This window comes from Buteo buteo, chromosome 10 (genome assembly GCF_964188355.1).
Source record: "Buteo buteo chromosome 10, bButBut1.hap1.1, whole genome shotgun sequence".
NCBI lineage: Eukaryota > Metazoa > Chordata > Aves > Accipitriformes > Accipitridae > Buteo > Buteo buteo.
In genome coordinates this window covers 18,138,526-18,155,988 of record NC_134180.1, presented here as the reverse complement: position 1 = coordinate 18,155,988, position 17,463 = coordinate 18,138,526, and the positions used below count along the sequence as shown (strand labels likewise).

At 40.3% G+C, this 17,463-nt stretch overlaps 1 protein-coding gene across 4 annotated transcripts in view; it reads right to left on the bottom strand.

Moving 5' to 3' along the window:
- The window catches only part of NTNG1 (netrin G1), a 166,039-nt gene that overhangs the window by 81,378 nt on the left and 67,198 nt on the right, over nt 1-17,463 (bottom strand). For all 4 annotated transcript variants that reach the window (XM_075038814.1, XM_075038810.1, XM_075038811.1 and 1 more), the window contains exon 3: nt 15,134-15,774. In XM_075038814.1, the coding sequence (XP_074894915.1) occupies nt 15,134-15,774 (641 nt within the window). The remainder of the gene's footprint in view (nt 1-15,133; nt 15,775-17,463) is intronic.

Below are 17,463 nucleotides of genomic sequence, written 5' to 3'. Positions count from 1 at the left end.
TGTTTTATTAAAGCCAGTGGAATTATACAAAGATGGGAAAGTTACAAATGCTCTTTAGTATGAGAAAGCTTGAGATAGATGATATCATGGGTCAAATTTACTGGCTTTTTATCAAAGAAAAATCTGAATGTAGTAAATTAATAGATGGTCTGTGGGTATGACTCCTAATAGATTACCTGGTCTTCTCAGAAGCGGGTGGCCAGAGCTGGGCAGTCCTATTCACTTATCAGATGCAGCTGGAAAGGAGCTCTTAGACCTCAGATGGGAACAGGAGAGGAGACCTGGCTTCTGGCATTGGCCTTGGATCAGTGAGTGGGAGACATGTATGGACATGCACGTACACTTGTCCATCGCAGTACCTCCAATGCTGACTGGTTTTCCCCCAGTGCTAAACCAGGTCTGCCACTGGGTTTAATACTTGCCCTAGCCCCAAACTCACGTGATATGGGACAGGGGACTTTGCGTACATCTTTGTGAAACGGGGTTGATGATACTGCTTTGGTATTACTCTAAGTTTAAGTCACAAAGGACCGGTAGTTTCAAAGCAAAGTCTTAAGATTCTGACCCGATGTCAGGACTAGAATAAAATACTGATTGTTTTTGGCCTTCAAGTGCACTGAAACATTTATTATTCATGTTTGTTTTTAACAAATACTGGGTAAATCTAAGAACATTCAGACAGAGGCCAGAACTGAGCTACACTGTCCACTGAGGGGTTGGGAACATGTTTTTGTTGTCTATGAAAACAGACATGCTGGGAGGTCAAATTTGATCCAGTGACTATAATATTCTATGTACCAGAAGAACTAAACAACTTCATTTATATTTCAAATGTTTCAAATCAATACTTCCCTTCATATTCTGTGACCCCCACCAGGAAACTCTTATAACTGAAAATTTAAGGAATAGATTGCAAGTTATGAATAATATAAGGCTGTCATAGGGGAAAGCAAATTGTGAAATACTGCTGACAAAAACAATCAGTGTATGTTTATACTGAAGAACAAACCTTTGCAATTCCATCTTGTAGAACGTAGCTTTTAGAATCCTATACAAAATTTACAGTTTTCCCTAAATGTCAAGCAGGCTTCCTCAGCCCCAAACTCCAATGGAAAATGTACAGGCTGTTTCCATTCTCAAAGAATGTTTGAGCTAATCTGGAAGTAAAATGTATGCATATATATATTATATATAATTGTCCTGGGTTCAGCTGGGATAGAGTTAATTTTTACAGGAACCTGGGAGGTGGGGGGCATAGCCGGGGCAGCTGACCTGAACTAGCCAAGGAGCTATTCCATACCATGTGCCATCATGCTCAGTATATATATAGGGAGTGGGCCGGGGGGGTGGATCCTTCTTTCGGTGGGGGAAGTGGCGGAGCGTCGGGTCCCGGGTGGTGAGCAGTTGCACTGTGCATCACTCTTTTTGTATACTCGTTCATTAGTACCGTTGTTGTTGTTGTAATTCCTTTGTGTTGTCCCAGTAAACTGCCTTTATCTCAACCCTCGAGGTTCCAGTTTTTTTTTTCTTTTCTCTCCTCCGTCTTCCCCCCATCCCACCGGAGGGGGGCGGGAGGAGTGAGCGAGCGGCCGCGTGGTTCTTTGTTACCGGCTGGGCTAAACCCACGACAATAATAAAGATATAATTATATATAATTTTATATATAATTATATAAAAATTTATATATAAAATATATATATTATATATATAATAAATATAATACATAGCTCTATGAACAATACTAGAGAACTGACAGATACAGGTAAAGAAAGAACCTAGATTTGGAAAAAAAAGTCATTAATACAGGGATGTCTAGCAGCATCTATTTCTCAAGCAGCAGCTTATTACAAGAAATAGATCTAGCAAGATTGGACAGGATCCTGTTGGGGGCATAGACAGTCAGATAGTGAACAACATCTTCCTTGTATTAAAGCATTCTTCAAGGCACAGACTTAAGGAGACCACTGTTCAAAATGAATTGTTTTTTGTTTTCACACTGATAGAGAGTTGCCATCCATTGAAAAGAAGAAGAGGGATTTGTCCAGAAGACCTGATGAGTAGGAAGAGACAACGTGCCCTGAGAGGATCCTAACAAGAACTCTTTCATGACACAGAGCTTTATCCTTAATGAACTTGCGCATAATTATCAGAAACCTCCTGAATTATGCAAATAATAAAAAAAAACAACCAAGAAAGGATAATGGCCACTTTAGTAGGAAATATTTTCGTAAGTAATACTGCTGCGGATGAAGGAGTTAGTGTTTGTGTCTGATATGTTTTAGTGCTGTGCTCTCTCTCTCTCAGACACTGAGAGTGGCAGAGAAGGAAGGAGACAGCTCCGCTGGGATTTAAGATGGTGCCCACAGCAGTCATGACCTCCTGTCCCCATCAGTACTGCTCATTGTCTTTCCTTATGTATTCTTGTGCCTGCTCAGCATCTCCTCCTGTTGACCTACACAAGCCAGGACAGAAGCATTACACAGGACTCTGAAGTGTCCCCAGTTCTTGTTAAAGCTGTTCTCTGCTTTCACGTTGGGCAGAAAAGCTCAGGAGAGGAAAAGGGCAGAACTTCGAGGATTTTCTGCTATATACAGGTTTATCATGATATATAGCAAATTGACTGAACCAAACGACTTAGTGGCCATATAATCATATCACAAAGGGAACAAGCTACTGGCACCTGTCCAAGCTTCTTGTAACAGAAGTTGATTGTAGCTTTCAGAATACAACATTTTTATTCCTTTTTTTTTCCTATGCAAATCACTCCTGTGTTTTGTCTGTTTTACCCCTTCATGATAATCTCTTGTGTTTTCAGATGCCGACCTACCTCTGAAGATCAAGAACTTGATAAAATGAGGGAAAAAAGTCTTAGTCTGTAACAGGCTCCTCTTGAGATGTGTGCACTGCAGCCCATGAACACCGGTAACACCCATGACAAAACAGCTGCCCCCCTCTCGGTGTTATGGGCACCCGCTCCTGCAGGTGCAAGGCAGGACAAGTGCCCTGGGCTGCTGCCTACAAGTCTCTTAGGATGAAGTCTCACCTACGCCTCATGGCAATCTTTCCCTTTTCTGTTTGCCTAATGTAGTTATAGCAGCTGAATTTTCAAACCTGCTTTCTTTTAAGATGTGCTAAGCTTATGAGGATATAAAAAAGTATACATTTTATGTGTTAGGAATTAGGGGGAAGCTCCTGTATAAAGGGCATTGAGACTGGACTTTGTGTTCTATTAATTGCGTTTGCATTGCAGCAACATTTGCACAACACTCCAAAAGGCCTCTCTCCTGTTACAGCATACACTCAGCCCATTTTAAATTGCAGAACCTTTTCTCTGGGAGTAAGCCCTTTTTGTGGTGGTCCTAAAATGTGCAAGAGATTTTTCAAAAGTCCTGGTATAATAAAACACAGTCAAAATTTATAAACCCCCCCAATTTTTTCCAAAAGCCAGCACTAAACCACCTTTAGGTCATTTCATTTTAAGTGCCAAATGCCTCTAAAAATGTAACGTGATGCTCTTTGTATGAAGCCTTTAGACAGAGCACCTGTATCTCCTCTCCACAATTCACAGGCAGGCTGAATATCAGCCACACAGTAATTGTGCATTTATTAGTCAAAACCTGGGTATGCCTCCACAGTGAGGAAACCAATGAACTACACTAAAAGTATATACTTCACCTGCTTTTGGAATTAAGACACAAAACCCTTTGTCATTCTGGTGGTATCACTCTCCTGCATTTCTCCTATTTGAAGCATGTATATTTTATGAAGCATTAATAGACAAACAAACAAATGCATAGACCACAAAATCCAAAGTCTGCATTAGTCTCCAGAAGTAGCCATTGGAATGAGGAGAGATTTCAGAATCTGATCTCTCAATATAGTGACTCTGTATCTGTAAAAAGCAAAAGTCCAGATGTATATTTTAAGACATCAAAACATGATATTAGTACATGTCAGAACTGAAGCTGTTGCTGTCATCCACCTGAAAGATGGAATCTCAGAAAGAATCACCATGTTGAGTGTTACTTCTGCAGTGACTAACTGATCTACCTGATGAGAAGGCAAAATGATGCAAACTGGTTTGGGTGTGTGAAGACTCTACACTGTTGAAACTTTCTTTTGCGATATATACAGTAGAGGAGAAATTAAATGTTATTTTTCTTTTCCCTATTCCTTTCATCCTACTGTTTTCCATTCCCCACTCACCATTCAGGAAAAAAAAAAAAAATGGAAAAAGGGGGATGACCCCCCCGCTTCTTTTTTTTCCAGATCTAGCTTGTGGATTGGATTAAATATTTTCAGTAGCAGAATATTAGCATTTAATGACATTCAGATTGTTTGATCTTTAGCTTATTAATAACTGTAACACACCATTCTGGAACCATAGCTTCCCATCTTTTAATTCTTCTCCTGTGTTGCAGAGGGGAAGGAGCTGCCCTTGCTGGCAGACTGCAATTCCTATGGGACACAAGTGATTAAAAATGTAACTGGCTCCTTGCTGTCCTGCTGAAAGAATTATTTCAGGGGCAGTCAAAGGAAGGAAGGGAGGCATGGTTCCATAAGGACAGTATCTTTAATGAAGCTTGTTAAATGATAAGCAATTTTTTTGCATTGACAAAGAATAATAGGTTTACTTTTTCATTGTAAATTGAGATGTTCCTGCTGAAGGTATCCATTCCTTCTTTGAGCCACATGGGCAGCGACTGCCCATGCGATACAACTGAAGGAGTGATGATCGCCATAAGAGAAGCGAAGACAGTGAGAAATGAACAGCTGGAGGTACGCATGGTGTGGGAGAAGGGAGGGAGGTTTTCCCAAAGTGGGTCACTGACAAACCAGACACCTTCTCATATTGCAGCTCTGTCCCCTGTCCCAACTGCCATTGCTGTACCCTGATCCCACTGGCTCTGCTCCCCCAGTGGTGCAGAAGGTCATGGGACCTGCTGTGCTCTAACTGGGATGCAGGAATGGTAATTTTTTGAAAAGTTTTTTTTCCAAGTCAATTCCTGGTTGTGCTTACATGGCAAAATGTAAGCCTTAAGTAAGGGAAGAAGTGTCCCACAGCTCAATAAATACAATAAGAAGATCTAGAGCCAATTAAAATGTGATAAGGCTATAAAAAATACATACAAGGTAAGTATGGTTAAAAACCCCCAAACCTCTCGAGTGACCCGCCCCACAAAACAACAGATGGGAAGCATCCAATGGCCAGGACATTTGTGTCGCAGTGAATGCTAGCAGCATACATCAAATAAAACATAAAGGATCAGCTACTGAGGGAATGAATTTTATGTTCCCTCTCCTGCACAAAAGGCTACCAGGGGTTGCTGGACTCCAGTTCCTGTTCACATGGCTTGGCCTAGCTTTTCTGAACAGGCCTAAACAAAAGCACTATAGAAGCATTACCAAATCAAAGAAGTTAAGATTATTATGTTTATGACTACTTCAGTAAACACCATCCCAAAGTCTAAAGATTCTTAATGCACAAGAGAGTTAAATGGGAAAATGAGTAAAATCAGTTTTACCAAATATAAGAGTCAGAAACAATAAACGGTCCTGCAACCATTCTGTCTCTGGTAACTTGCATTAAAATATATATAAAGTGTTCTGGGAACTAAAGCAATGCTTCAGTTCAATAAAACTAATGCAATTAAAGAGAAAGAATCCTGTTTTTCCCCTGCTTGCAATTTCAAATGAGAGCTTCCTAAAACTTGTGACCATTGCTGGAATCCAATTCAGGACCCCAGCTTATCAAATTCCCAGCTCTGGCACCATGCCTTTGAGGTATTATAAAGTGCTGCTCATCACACCAGCTCTGTCTATAAATGCTCCAGATAACTTTAAAGTGCAGACACCCCATTTTGAAACAGGCAAGTGTTCGCTGTGAATCAAAATGGAGTCACCAAATGTGTGCAGCCTTCAGCCTGCACTTCTTTTCTTGCAAGGCAACAAAGGAATATGTGTTAGCACAAAAATGTCTCCCTGTAACATTTTTTTAAACTTGGAAAGCTTTGCAGGGCAGCGCACCTACACAAAGCTGCAGGTTTCTGAGGCCCTGTAGAGCAAGTATCTTATACTGTAATTCATCCTGGGGCTGAGAAACCGCCAGGCTAATGAGCTCTCCTGCAGCCTCTTCCCCTGCAGGTGCTTCCCTGGAAGCACAATCTTAAATCAGACACCGCCATGCCAGATGTAACCCCCCAAACAAATACCAACCCCTCCCTCCCAACGTGTCTTAAGAAAGCCACAGAGCGCTAGCATCTGACTGAATTTGATGAAATCACAAACTTCTTTTCCATTCAGACACTGGGAGCTGAATTAATTCCTCAGCTTCTTTAATGCTGAGAGCCATGTCTTGGGAATTCAGTATGGGAACATATTAATCTCTCTGATAGGCGATAATGCAATATATTACTGATGCAGAAGCCAGCACATCAATGCTGTGATAGTGACCCTGACCAGCAGATGACTGAATGGGTAAGGAGAGAAGGAGCTGCTCTAGCTGGAAGGCACAGCCTCAACTTTGGCAGGCAGTCCTTCACTCTTGTCCCACTACTAATTTTCCAATGCATTACTTTGTCACTTGGGTATCCAGAAATGCTCATTACAAAGGTATGTGACAGCCCCTGATAATACATGTCTGCAATGTAATTGATCCCTCTTTGCAGTGGTGATCTTTAACACTCATAGGGCATGGTAGGTGATTAGATGGAAGGCACCCTTTGATGGTGTCTAGCGTAATACATTACCAGACAGCAATGTGCCAACTATCTATCACTTACAAAATAATGTCATCCCTGGAAAAGGGTCTGGTAGCAGGGGCTAGGGGAGGAAGAACATTTAATTATATTTGTGGACGAAAAGATGTCCCAAGAAGAGTGGGCAGCCTGATTATTTATTGGTTGTTCAAAAGCACTCAACACAATCTAAGAAAAAATCAGGCTCTGAGATATGGTGGTTCACGTTGCTGTTACAGACTCTAGCCTTGAAGTCAAGTTCATGCTGAAGAACAAAATTACCTCTTACAATATGTGGTTTACTTCTGAAAATGAAAAGGGTAAGAGACATATTAGTAATGTTGGCATTAGTGGAGGCAGCTGTTTTTAGATATCTGGTATTTCAGGGATGTGACTTTAGCATCGTTATTAGAAGTACAGCTTACTATATTCCTCTACTAACTTTCCAAGAGTGAGCAGATGGTTACCCTATTACCAACCATTTGCATTTAACATATTGTAATGATTTATATACCACATGTCACTGAGCAAAGCAAAAACAGTCAATGGCAACTAATTAGTTGAGTGTGAAGATGCATATCTCAATGTATATATCGTTATTGTAATCAAATTTTATCTTTTTGGTTGCTAACAGGTTTAATGTGCAGCATAACAGAAATACTGATGGCAGTTAAACGTGAACCACCATGTCCCTCTGTCATTGGGACAGCATTGCTATCATTAACATTTGTACCAGTACTCCCGTTTCATGCCTGTTTTATGAGTGATGGTGCAGGGAGGACAGATTATAACAATCCATTGTGCTTTTCTAACAATCTTTCTTAAGTGTATTTCAAAGTATTTTATAAATCTTAATATATCAGATACTGGCTCATACTACAGGCCAACACACATCTAGAGAGGGTGGAAGCAGGCATACTGCATGGGAGAGAGGAAAGACACTCTGCATAGCTCCTGTAGAGACAAAAATGGATTTAAGGGTGAAAATGAAAAGAATCACAAGGTCTTCCAGGGAGTTTACAAGGAAGAAGCAGACAACTATTGACATCTGCACAAACATCAAAGTCAGAGGATAGACTCAAGGGTTCAAAGAAAGAGCATAATTTGAGAGAACTGCCTTCCAGCACTGGGATATGGGCATGTATGTGTATAATATGTATTGCATTATCCATAGTATGTCCTGAGGCCTGATCAGCCTTAACCCATAGCATGAAGCTATGGTTTATCAGCCTCTTCCTGAAATGTTTTTCTTTGGTTTTAGGCTTATTTTAAAACAATGGTCATCACCCTAGAAATGTCAAAATAATCATCAGTGAAGTACAGCTATGTTACTCCAGAGTATGGCAGCATTTCCAACATAAAAGTCATACCAATCTTTCCTTTTTTTTAAATTGCTACCTGCTTACAAGTCTGGATGAGCTATTGTGTGAGCAACCAGATGCTGTTCACGGACAGACTCTAAGGCTTCAAGGACTTGGTGTGGTGCAAAAATTAAAGGTGGTCTCATACAGGAGTGGTAGTATGTCAGGAAGTTCTTCACTTCTTGCTCTCTCCTAATGCCATTAGGATGCCTCCTGCCATTCAGCATCTTTTCATTTCTACCATGTCCCACGAATCTAACCAGGACACAGCTCATTCTCCTGCGAAGGGCTGCAGCTAACATTATGCTTTCCTGAATGTGTCAGTAGCCAGACTTTGTCTTGGGAATGCTCCCTGCAGCATAACACCTCATCTCCTTTTCCCTGACCATATTGCTGCCTGCTAAATTCACAGCATTGCTGTTTCTTTCTGTAGCTCTTTTCTTGCTTTTCCACGAACAAGATTATATTCTATGAAAACAGAATTACAGCAGTGTTGAAAACTTACCCTGTTGTTTAGCTCAATTAACAAGATGTTTCACCTGTGCTTTACAGCCTGCTGTGATCAAGTAGGGACCATGATCATTCCCTTTGTGCAGGGGTCACTGGTACTGCTGTGGCCCATTAATTCCAGAGGTGGACTCAAGAGTGAAGGAGAGGAAGGGTTCTCATAGACCCCATGTAATGAGTCTATTAGACCTTGACCTTTACTAATTCACTTTCCAGTTTTCTGTATAGGTATCTCTGTGTGACCGTACCACTGGACCTAGCAGAACTGTCCTGCTTTACATCAGCCTTATTACAGAAAGATGAGAGAGGATGAAAAGACTGAGGTGTGGTTTTTACTCATTTCTTTTAAACAGAGGCTGGGACAGCCTCCTTACTTGTCCTCCCCTCCTCCCTTCCTTTCTTTCCTTCCTTCTGTTCTCCCCACCTCTCCATCACTTCACTGAAATTACTCCCAATTTACAGGATGACATCTGAAACTAGCGTCAGGTCTGGTCTCATTTCAGTACTTAACGTATAGGCACCGACACACAGCATTTACTACGGCACTGTACTACACAGAAATAAGAGGAAAGGCGGCAAAGTTAACTATCTTGGTTTCAAATATTTCCCTAAATCACAGCGGAATGATGGCTCATTTATTACAACTAACAAAAAAGATTAACAGAGAGAGAGAGAACCATCACCTCTGTCAAAAGAAAGCACATGGATATTCTAGGTTCAACTGCTACCTTCTGTGGCACTTCACATGCTGAGGAGTATCCAGGAAAAATCAGTTCCTAAGCATGTGTAATTAAGTACTGAAATGGACAAAACTAACAGCAGGAAATCTCACCATGCTGGTACCCGTGGAAGGGATCAGAATGTTAAATTAAAAAACAAAAGAAAAAAACCTACCTACAAGTTGGTAGTTCCTGTTACTTGTGAAATAGTTGAAAATTTTTAAACTTTTAACACGATAATATGTTGTACCACTCTAGCTTTAACTTTAACCTGAAGGACATCCCTGTGCCAGGAATCATTTGTATATGTGATCCAGGAGATCCTTAAGCTTATTTCAGTGTTTGCATTAAATTGAACTCTTTTGAAATGAAAAGCTTAGAGGAAAGAAAGTTTCTGCAAGATATTGGAATCACTGATTTAGTCAGAAAGGCTCTTTGGATAGCTTTTCAGCATACAAAGCAATACAGAAAGAAAAATTCTCATTTCTTTCATCAGGAGTTTCATCTCTACTCCTTTAATGTTCAATGGCAAAATGAATTATACTACAAAAAAGCTTGGTGCCTTTCCTCAAACACCCTGATCCTGCACGATACTGAGCTTCCTTGAAAGACAGCTGGGGGAGATCAGTATGGAAATACTTGACATCCTGCAAAAGAGGCCAAGAAAAGATGATCAAATGCTAATGAGCAAAGGTGGTGAGTGAAACCTGGTGATTTAAACCCACTAGTTTCAAAAGCATATTGCAGAATTAGAGACCTAGTCAGCCGTCCAGACTCTGCTGCTCTGCTCCTGTTCCAGCCACTACAGGACCAAGACCACTCTGAGCTGATGGACAGGACTTGTGGCACCAGGATGGAGGGTGGAAAACAGTATTATTTCAACATGGGCAGGAGTAAAACCCACCCAGGACACCTGTACTGAGTTAATCATTAGAGACTGCTCATGTGTGAATAAACACAGTGACCATTTAATTATTTCAATTCCTGATGATCCTAGATCTGTTTACAGAAAATGAAGGACCATTTTCCTTAATGACATATTACAGGAGATAAATTAAAAAAGCTAATTGCACTTGGGAGTTCAAGATTAATTGACATGCTCTTAAATACATACATTTCTTTTTCTTTCCTGTTCTCTAATGAGTTCATAACTTAATTGGAGAAACTGCTAGATTCCCTCCAAATACTACTGAAAATCTCAAAGGAGAACAAGCTGCTTATGCAAGTGTTCTCATAAAACAGAGAGTATTCAAGCATGGTAAATAAATACTAGAAACAAGAATGTTATTCATTTGTCTCTTTAAAAGCTTGAAGCCCACATATCTTCATATTGATGGTCTGGTTCTGAGCTGAACATTAATGAAAACATTTTCTTTTATAAATAAAACTAAAGCCCTTCTATATATTACCACTTTCCTATGGCAAAGTTCTGCTTGTACATGCCAGAGCAGCACACAGATTTAATCCAATTAACCCATCCGTAGAATAAGCCAGAGGATGAAACCTGCTACAACCCAGGCTTCACAGTGGCTGTCGGTTGAAGGCTGCAGTGCGAACTCCCGGCTCGGGGGGGCAGATCAGCTCTTTTGGAGAGGAAGGGCACTCACCCACCCCAAATCCAGCGCAGCAATACTGAGTGGTTCAGAGTCACAGCTGGCAAGGGGAGGGCAGGCTGACTAAAAAGACAAAAAAGCCCCAACCCCGTAGGTAGCAAATGTGCTTTCCTTCACAGTAATTTATTCAGATTCTGAGATGGATTTAAATTCAGAAGAGATAATGTGAGAGCAAGAAACTGTTAAAACTGAGGATACTTTTCGCTTGTGTACTGGGAGTTAGAGGTTTCTATTGCTGCTGGAATTGCAACTGTAGCTGAGAAAGGGTCAGAAAACCCTGGGGCTTAAATGCAGAAGCTTCAAGGCGAGAAGAGTATAAAAATAAATTCCAAAGGGCTTAATAATATTGTACAGAGGCTGGGTATTCCGGTGTCAGAAGGAAACTGGTGGCTCTTAGATCAAAACCTAATCACCCAAAAGCAGTAAGATTCTTTGTTTTAGCCAGCTAGTCCTTCTGTCACTGACTGGGACAATGTTTTTTTACTAGCATCCCGAATTACAGTCAATTTACAGTGTATAAATGTACATGGCACTGACAATATAACAGTTAAAGCAAAAATACTTTGGAATGAATGTGGTTAAACCTTTAGCAGCCTGATCCAAAATCTGCTAGGAACCTTTTCCTTGACTTCAAAGGAATTATTATCAGCATTTTAGTGAACGTCTCTTACAAAAAAAATGTTAACAAAGGGAGCTGTACCTCACAGCTTACTGCCAGGACTGTCCTTGACGTGGAATCGAAGACAGACAGAGCCTGCAGACAGTCCAGGCCACCTCTGCAGGCAGCAAAGTGAGAGAAACCTTCCTGAGGTTAGCACACAGGACACCCTCTGATTCTCTGCAGCAAGGCCAGATGATGGGAAAAATGTCTGCTCTCTCTTAGTTTCCCATCCCAGAAGACTTTATTTATGCATTAGTCGACCTTTCTAGCCGTTAGGACCATCTTGCTTCAACAGTTAATTAACACAAGTGCCATAATTTAATACAGTTAATGCTACTTGATGCCCTTTAATGTACCTTCCATTAGTGATATTATTGTAGTATTACCCTGTAAATTAAAATGAGATCAAGACTAAGAGAGGCTCTCTTTAATTAAGGTACTGGCACACTGCATTGTCCATTATTCACTAGAAAAAAATCACCCTGATTTAGTGAAGCAGACCATCAGTAAGTCAGAATTAGTTCATGTGGATTATTAGGCTTCTTGAATAATGTGAGCACAATGGGGTTGCTGAAATTGCTAACAGCCACGTTTCCTTTTTTCATCATCTTAATAAATACACAATGGAAGTGGTAAATTGAGGATGAATAAACAGGTGGTAACAGAGGAGATAAGGCGTTGAGAGTACACAGGCTTTCATCTCTAATGCAACATACATCACACCAAAATGCAAAGCAATGACAAAACAAACCCTATATTAAGTGGGAAAATCTCCTATCTATATTTCATTGTGAAGTATTAACAACCCCAGCATCTTGTATATTAAATAAGGTGGCTTTAAGATAGATGCTTTTCACTGTCATTGATCCTTAAAATACAGTGTGAAACAAATTACATTTTGTGCTGCCTTTAGAAATACACTACTATGAGCTTTGGTGATTTTAATTATATTTAACCTATAGGTTATTTTTTTCAGTAAAAGGACTAACTTTAAAATGTGTCTGCTAGCATCATTCATCCACCACATGTCAAGCTCCTTGGTAATGTCCCTTTGTATTCTGTCCTCCTGGAATAGTCTAGTTTGGCTTTACTACATGTATATAAATACCCAGGTCGCAAAGCCCGGAATATGAAACACTGTAGCAAGAAAAAAAAAAAAAAATATTGTAACTTAATTCCCAGTTAACATCCTAAATTAAAGTGCAAGGGCTGGAAAGCTCAGCTGAATCAGGAACAGTGGCACAAAACCCCTCGTAACCCTTGCTCCCCTCCATTGTGTTCCCATGCTCAGGGCATGCCAGGGCACATGACTATAATGCTGATTTGGAGACTCCTTGGGGGGACTCTATAAGGTTTCTGGTAGGAGACCAAAACCACCTTAAACCGAGTGACAGTGGGCCTATTGCAAGTTACATTTGGTGCAACTAAATAATCAGGGGCTGTGTACCACAGCCACTTAGCAGTAAGCTAAGCCCATAAAGTCTTTAACAAGAAGGGCTCACTACATATTGAAGGAAAGGCCACCAAATCCCTAAAGAGCTGTTCTTCTCATTAGCAGAAGAGTGATAAGAATTCACGAGTCTAGTGAGATACTACTACACATCAGATATTTCTTTAAAAGCATGTGTCCAATTACTACAGCATTTAGACAACAAGCATTAGCATCAGATAAGTTCTCCATACAGTCACACTTCATTTCTATAGATAATTTTTCACAAGATTGCCATGCCCCAGATGTGCTCGAAAGGTTTCTGTTTCTAATTTGCATGCAATGCACTCTTTTTTTAATCCTTCAGATGCTTTCTTTGATAAAGTACTGATAGTCTAATTGAAGTCAGACTAAGCTGCAAATGGGTTTTCAGATGGGGAGCAGATTTTCCTTAAAGCATAAGGACCTTCAAATCCTGAGCTTTGATATGATGCCTTTGTAGAGCCAACCTACGTGGAGCCCAATGGAGAAAGGATACACATTAAATAGAACAAACGTGTAATTTTTTTATATACTGAGGCTAATTTTACCAAACTATTTCAAACAGTATCTTAAGCTGTTCATGATCCACTTAGCTCTCCCAAGAGAGGTCTGAAAAACAATTTACAATGTAACTAATGAGAGTTACAGTAAGACTTCTTAAACCAGCAACATTTATCTTATACTTTCACACATTAAATTAGTGATTCTGTATGTATGTGTATGTATTTGGTGTGGACACAGAAGACTGTAAGTACATGCTAAACCTATGGTCCTAAGAATGTATTTTGATGTCATATAAAAATACATTGGCACTGCAAAAGCACTTATGCATTCAAATTTGTATGTGGCATCAATTCATCCTTTACGTAAAGTTAGAGGAGTATTTTTCAATAGATTACATCACAGTAATTTGATTCTATTTTGATTTTACATACTGATTTTTGCAATACAGAAATGCTTGTGAACATTGAAAGCTTGTATAAAAGAGGTAGAAAATAGCAAACTCACTACAAGAGTAATAAAAATATAGTCAGCAATGTTTTATATAATCACTCTCTCAATTTTTTTTTCACTCACTCCTGTGTCTGCAAAAAATGCCCTGGCCTTCCATGATACATTAGCTTTTCTGTTCATTTTGATACTTAGCTTCTCTTGAAAAAAAAAAAAAAAGTTTTTTTTTTTTTTAAAAAGGAAGATATGAACTCTCTATAGAAGAAACAGAGGAGAAGGAAAAGGCACGTTAGAGAGGCGAGTGAATTGCTAATAGAGGAGGTCCCATTTATTTCTTAACAAATTGGCATCCAAGACCCATGTAAAGGGTATCACCCTCCTGCCTGAGGTCATCAGTCAATTGCTAGTTTGAGTTGGGAAGAAAATTTCCCAATAGGAATGTCATTGCACAGTTATTATTTCTGGGACTATGGCACCTGATACCAGCCACTGCTTGCCCTAGAGGGACTATTTGTCTTGAACCCAGCTGAGTAATCATCTTTGTTATATTCAGATCAGTCTCTCTGCAACACTTGTTTTTTTCCATTTTACTTCAGCTTCACTGCATTTCAGAGCTAATTAAAGTACAAGGAATGAACTCTAATCTCTGCCGCCTTCCTTGTTCACAGGCAGCTCATAGCCAGACCTAGTAGGAAGGGTCCGCGCAAGGGCTCCTGTATCAATCACAGCTTACATTAAAGGCCTGAAAAAGTCAAATGATAAAACAGAATCTCTCATTTTAGTTAACTGCCATCAACTCAGGCTCCAACTATATAAAAGCAGAAAGTGTCCTAATGCCAGGTTAAATTCCTGAGCCAATGTAAGAAACTGTTGATACTATCCTGCTGATGAGACCTAGGGCTCAAGATCCCAGGCTAGTGACAGTGAACACTCGGGACCTTGTGCCGCTGAGACAAAAACTTCTAGTATGGCCAGGGACAGACTTCAACTCAGCCAGATCTCCAATGAACATGTCTCAGCAGAAAACATCATCATGTTTGGGGAAATAAACAGTTTTGAATATCCTCTAAAATCAACACACATGCTTGTTTCTAAAGGTACATATTCTCTTACCTTCCGTATACCCTTATGTCTGAAATTGCATAAAAGTAGCGTGCCAGGTGTTGCTCATCTACGTATATTTCTCCAGTTCCTGGCCTAAGTAGTCTTATCCTCAGATCCGTGATGGTAAAGAAATCTCTTAACTTCTTGGTTGTGTCAAGCTGGCCATAAAGAGAAGCCATGTTATGAAGCCGAGGTCCAGCAAAAAAAGCGAATCTATCTTTGATTTCAAAGTGGATTATTTTACTATTTGTCATGTACCCAGTAGAGTATTCCTCTGTGCAAATGATTTCTAGGACTGTGTGCTGTGATAAATCCCTCACTGATTTTGGATCCATGTGGAAAGCATCTAAGCAGTCCGTGGCATAGTATTGGTAGGGCTGCCATGTTCGTCCATAGTCGAGCGATTTCTCCAGGATCATTTGGTCTGGACGGCCAGATTCAAAAGTGATAACTATGTTATCTGTAAGCTCAATGGTTTTGTTCCAGGAGAGCGTAATATTAACATGAAGAGGCTTTGGATAATCCTTCCAAGTTGTGGACTGCCAAAATGTGGAGGGATGTCTTCCTTCGAGATCAAACATCAGCTCCGGAGGATGAGCCAGTTCTTGGGTACTCGCATCACATTCATTATTGCACATGTAGGGATTCCCCTGGAAAAAAGCAAAGCAGCGTTACAAGAGGCACAGTATAGGTGACTGTGACACATAAAGAAATTTCTTGTCTGGTACATGAGAACTGCTGCTTTTTCTCCAGGAGTGAAATCAAGGAAGAAAAAACAAATCCTGGCAATGAATACCTTTATCTTAGCAAGATTTATCTTGGCCGTTTTACCTGTTAAAGTAAATATACACACACACACATATACAGCACTCTGGCTTCTGTGACATAAACATTTGTCTTAGTATGTTTTAGAGAAAGAAAAGAGTTTATTTACCCTGAATGACTCAGACCAGTGATTGGGTCACAGAAGACTGAGAACAGTAAGCAAGTCTTAATAGCTCAGTAAGTCCAACTCTTCCTAGAAAGATGCAGCAGCTGAAGAGAATTTCTATTTAAAACAAGTAAGTTCCTCAAGAGCTCCACTCACAAAAGAAGTAATTTTTAGGGCAAGTGGTTTGAGGTCAACAGTGCAGCACATATGTACTCGGTATGAACAAGTACCCAGTACACCTTCAAGTTTCCTTTCACCTGGGTGTGAAATTTATCATGCTTAACTGTGCTCCCAGCTTAGCACCAGCTTGCCTTAAAACATTTACACTCGCCACCAAAAGCCATTAGAAAAACAGCGCTCTGCCAGCTATGGGGCTTGATTCAGACATCTGCCATCTTATTACAGGGTAAGGAAGTACTTCAGGAAAGACTTTTCACAAGGCACCGGCTCCAATTTATCAGGACAAGATAATCCAGCACTTGATTAGGTGGGAGATGTCAGCAGCTCCAGCTGGAATGCTGCCAAGGTGGCTGGAGCTCTGAACTGGGGGCTGAGTTAAAAACAGCAACAAAAAAAGCTCGCCAATAGTGTACAGCTTTTACTGCTGTTTGTCCTCTGTAGCAAGGTGAAAGTGAATTATTCTCTTCCTGGCCTTTTGATGCATTAACTTGCACACTACAATCTTCTGCTTCTTCACAAAGGCTATTTTGTCTGCAGATTGGGGATATCTTGCAGCAGTTGCCAAGATATCAGACCCTGCAGGCTGCACTGAATCATGTCTATCTAATTTCAGCTTTCAACAGTACATTAACATTTTGCTACTTGTTCATTTTGCATTTGTTCCAGAGAGCAACTGCTGTTCTGTATCCTTCCCTCCGCCTTACACATGGATTGTGGAAGAGGACATGCCTCTTTTCACTGATGGTCAGGACTGCTGCAGAAAAAGACGTGCATGCCTATACCTAGCAATGCTTGACAGAGGCATAAGTGCAGCTGTTATTGTCATTAATCGGAGTTCCCCTCACCTACCCTGAAAACAGAAGCAGCTCTGGTATGGTAATCAACCTTTTCTTTTCTTATAATTACAGCTATGCTTCTCTCCATCTCAAAGCCTCAGGGCAATGAAGTGATTCAATGCCATCCAGTGCAGGAAATAGGTTTCAAACATTAGTCGGCCACCTTGGCCACTGCTCTGCTCCTTGACATACTCCCATGAAACACAAGCAAAAGGACTTCTGCACTCATTTTGACCTCCCCACTGGCAAATTACTCTTACCTGGGCAGGGAAATACTCTTTTCTTTGTCTGTCTCTCTTTCCCATTAATACAGCTGAATGCTAAAACTGACAACGATTCACTGGGACTCAAAGTTAGGAAAAAACTACAAGACAACAAAAAGGATTATTTGA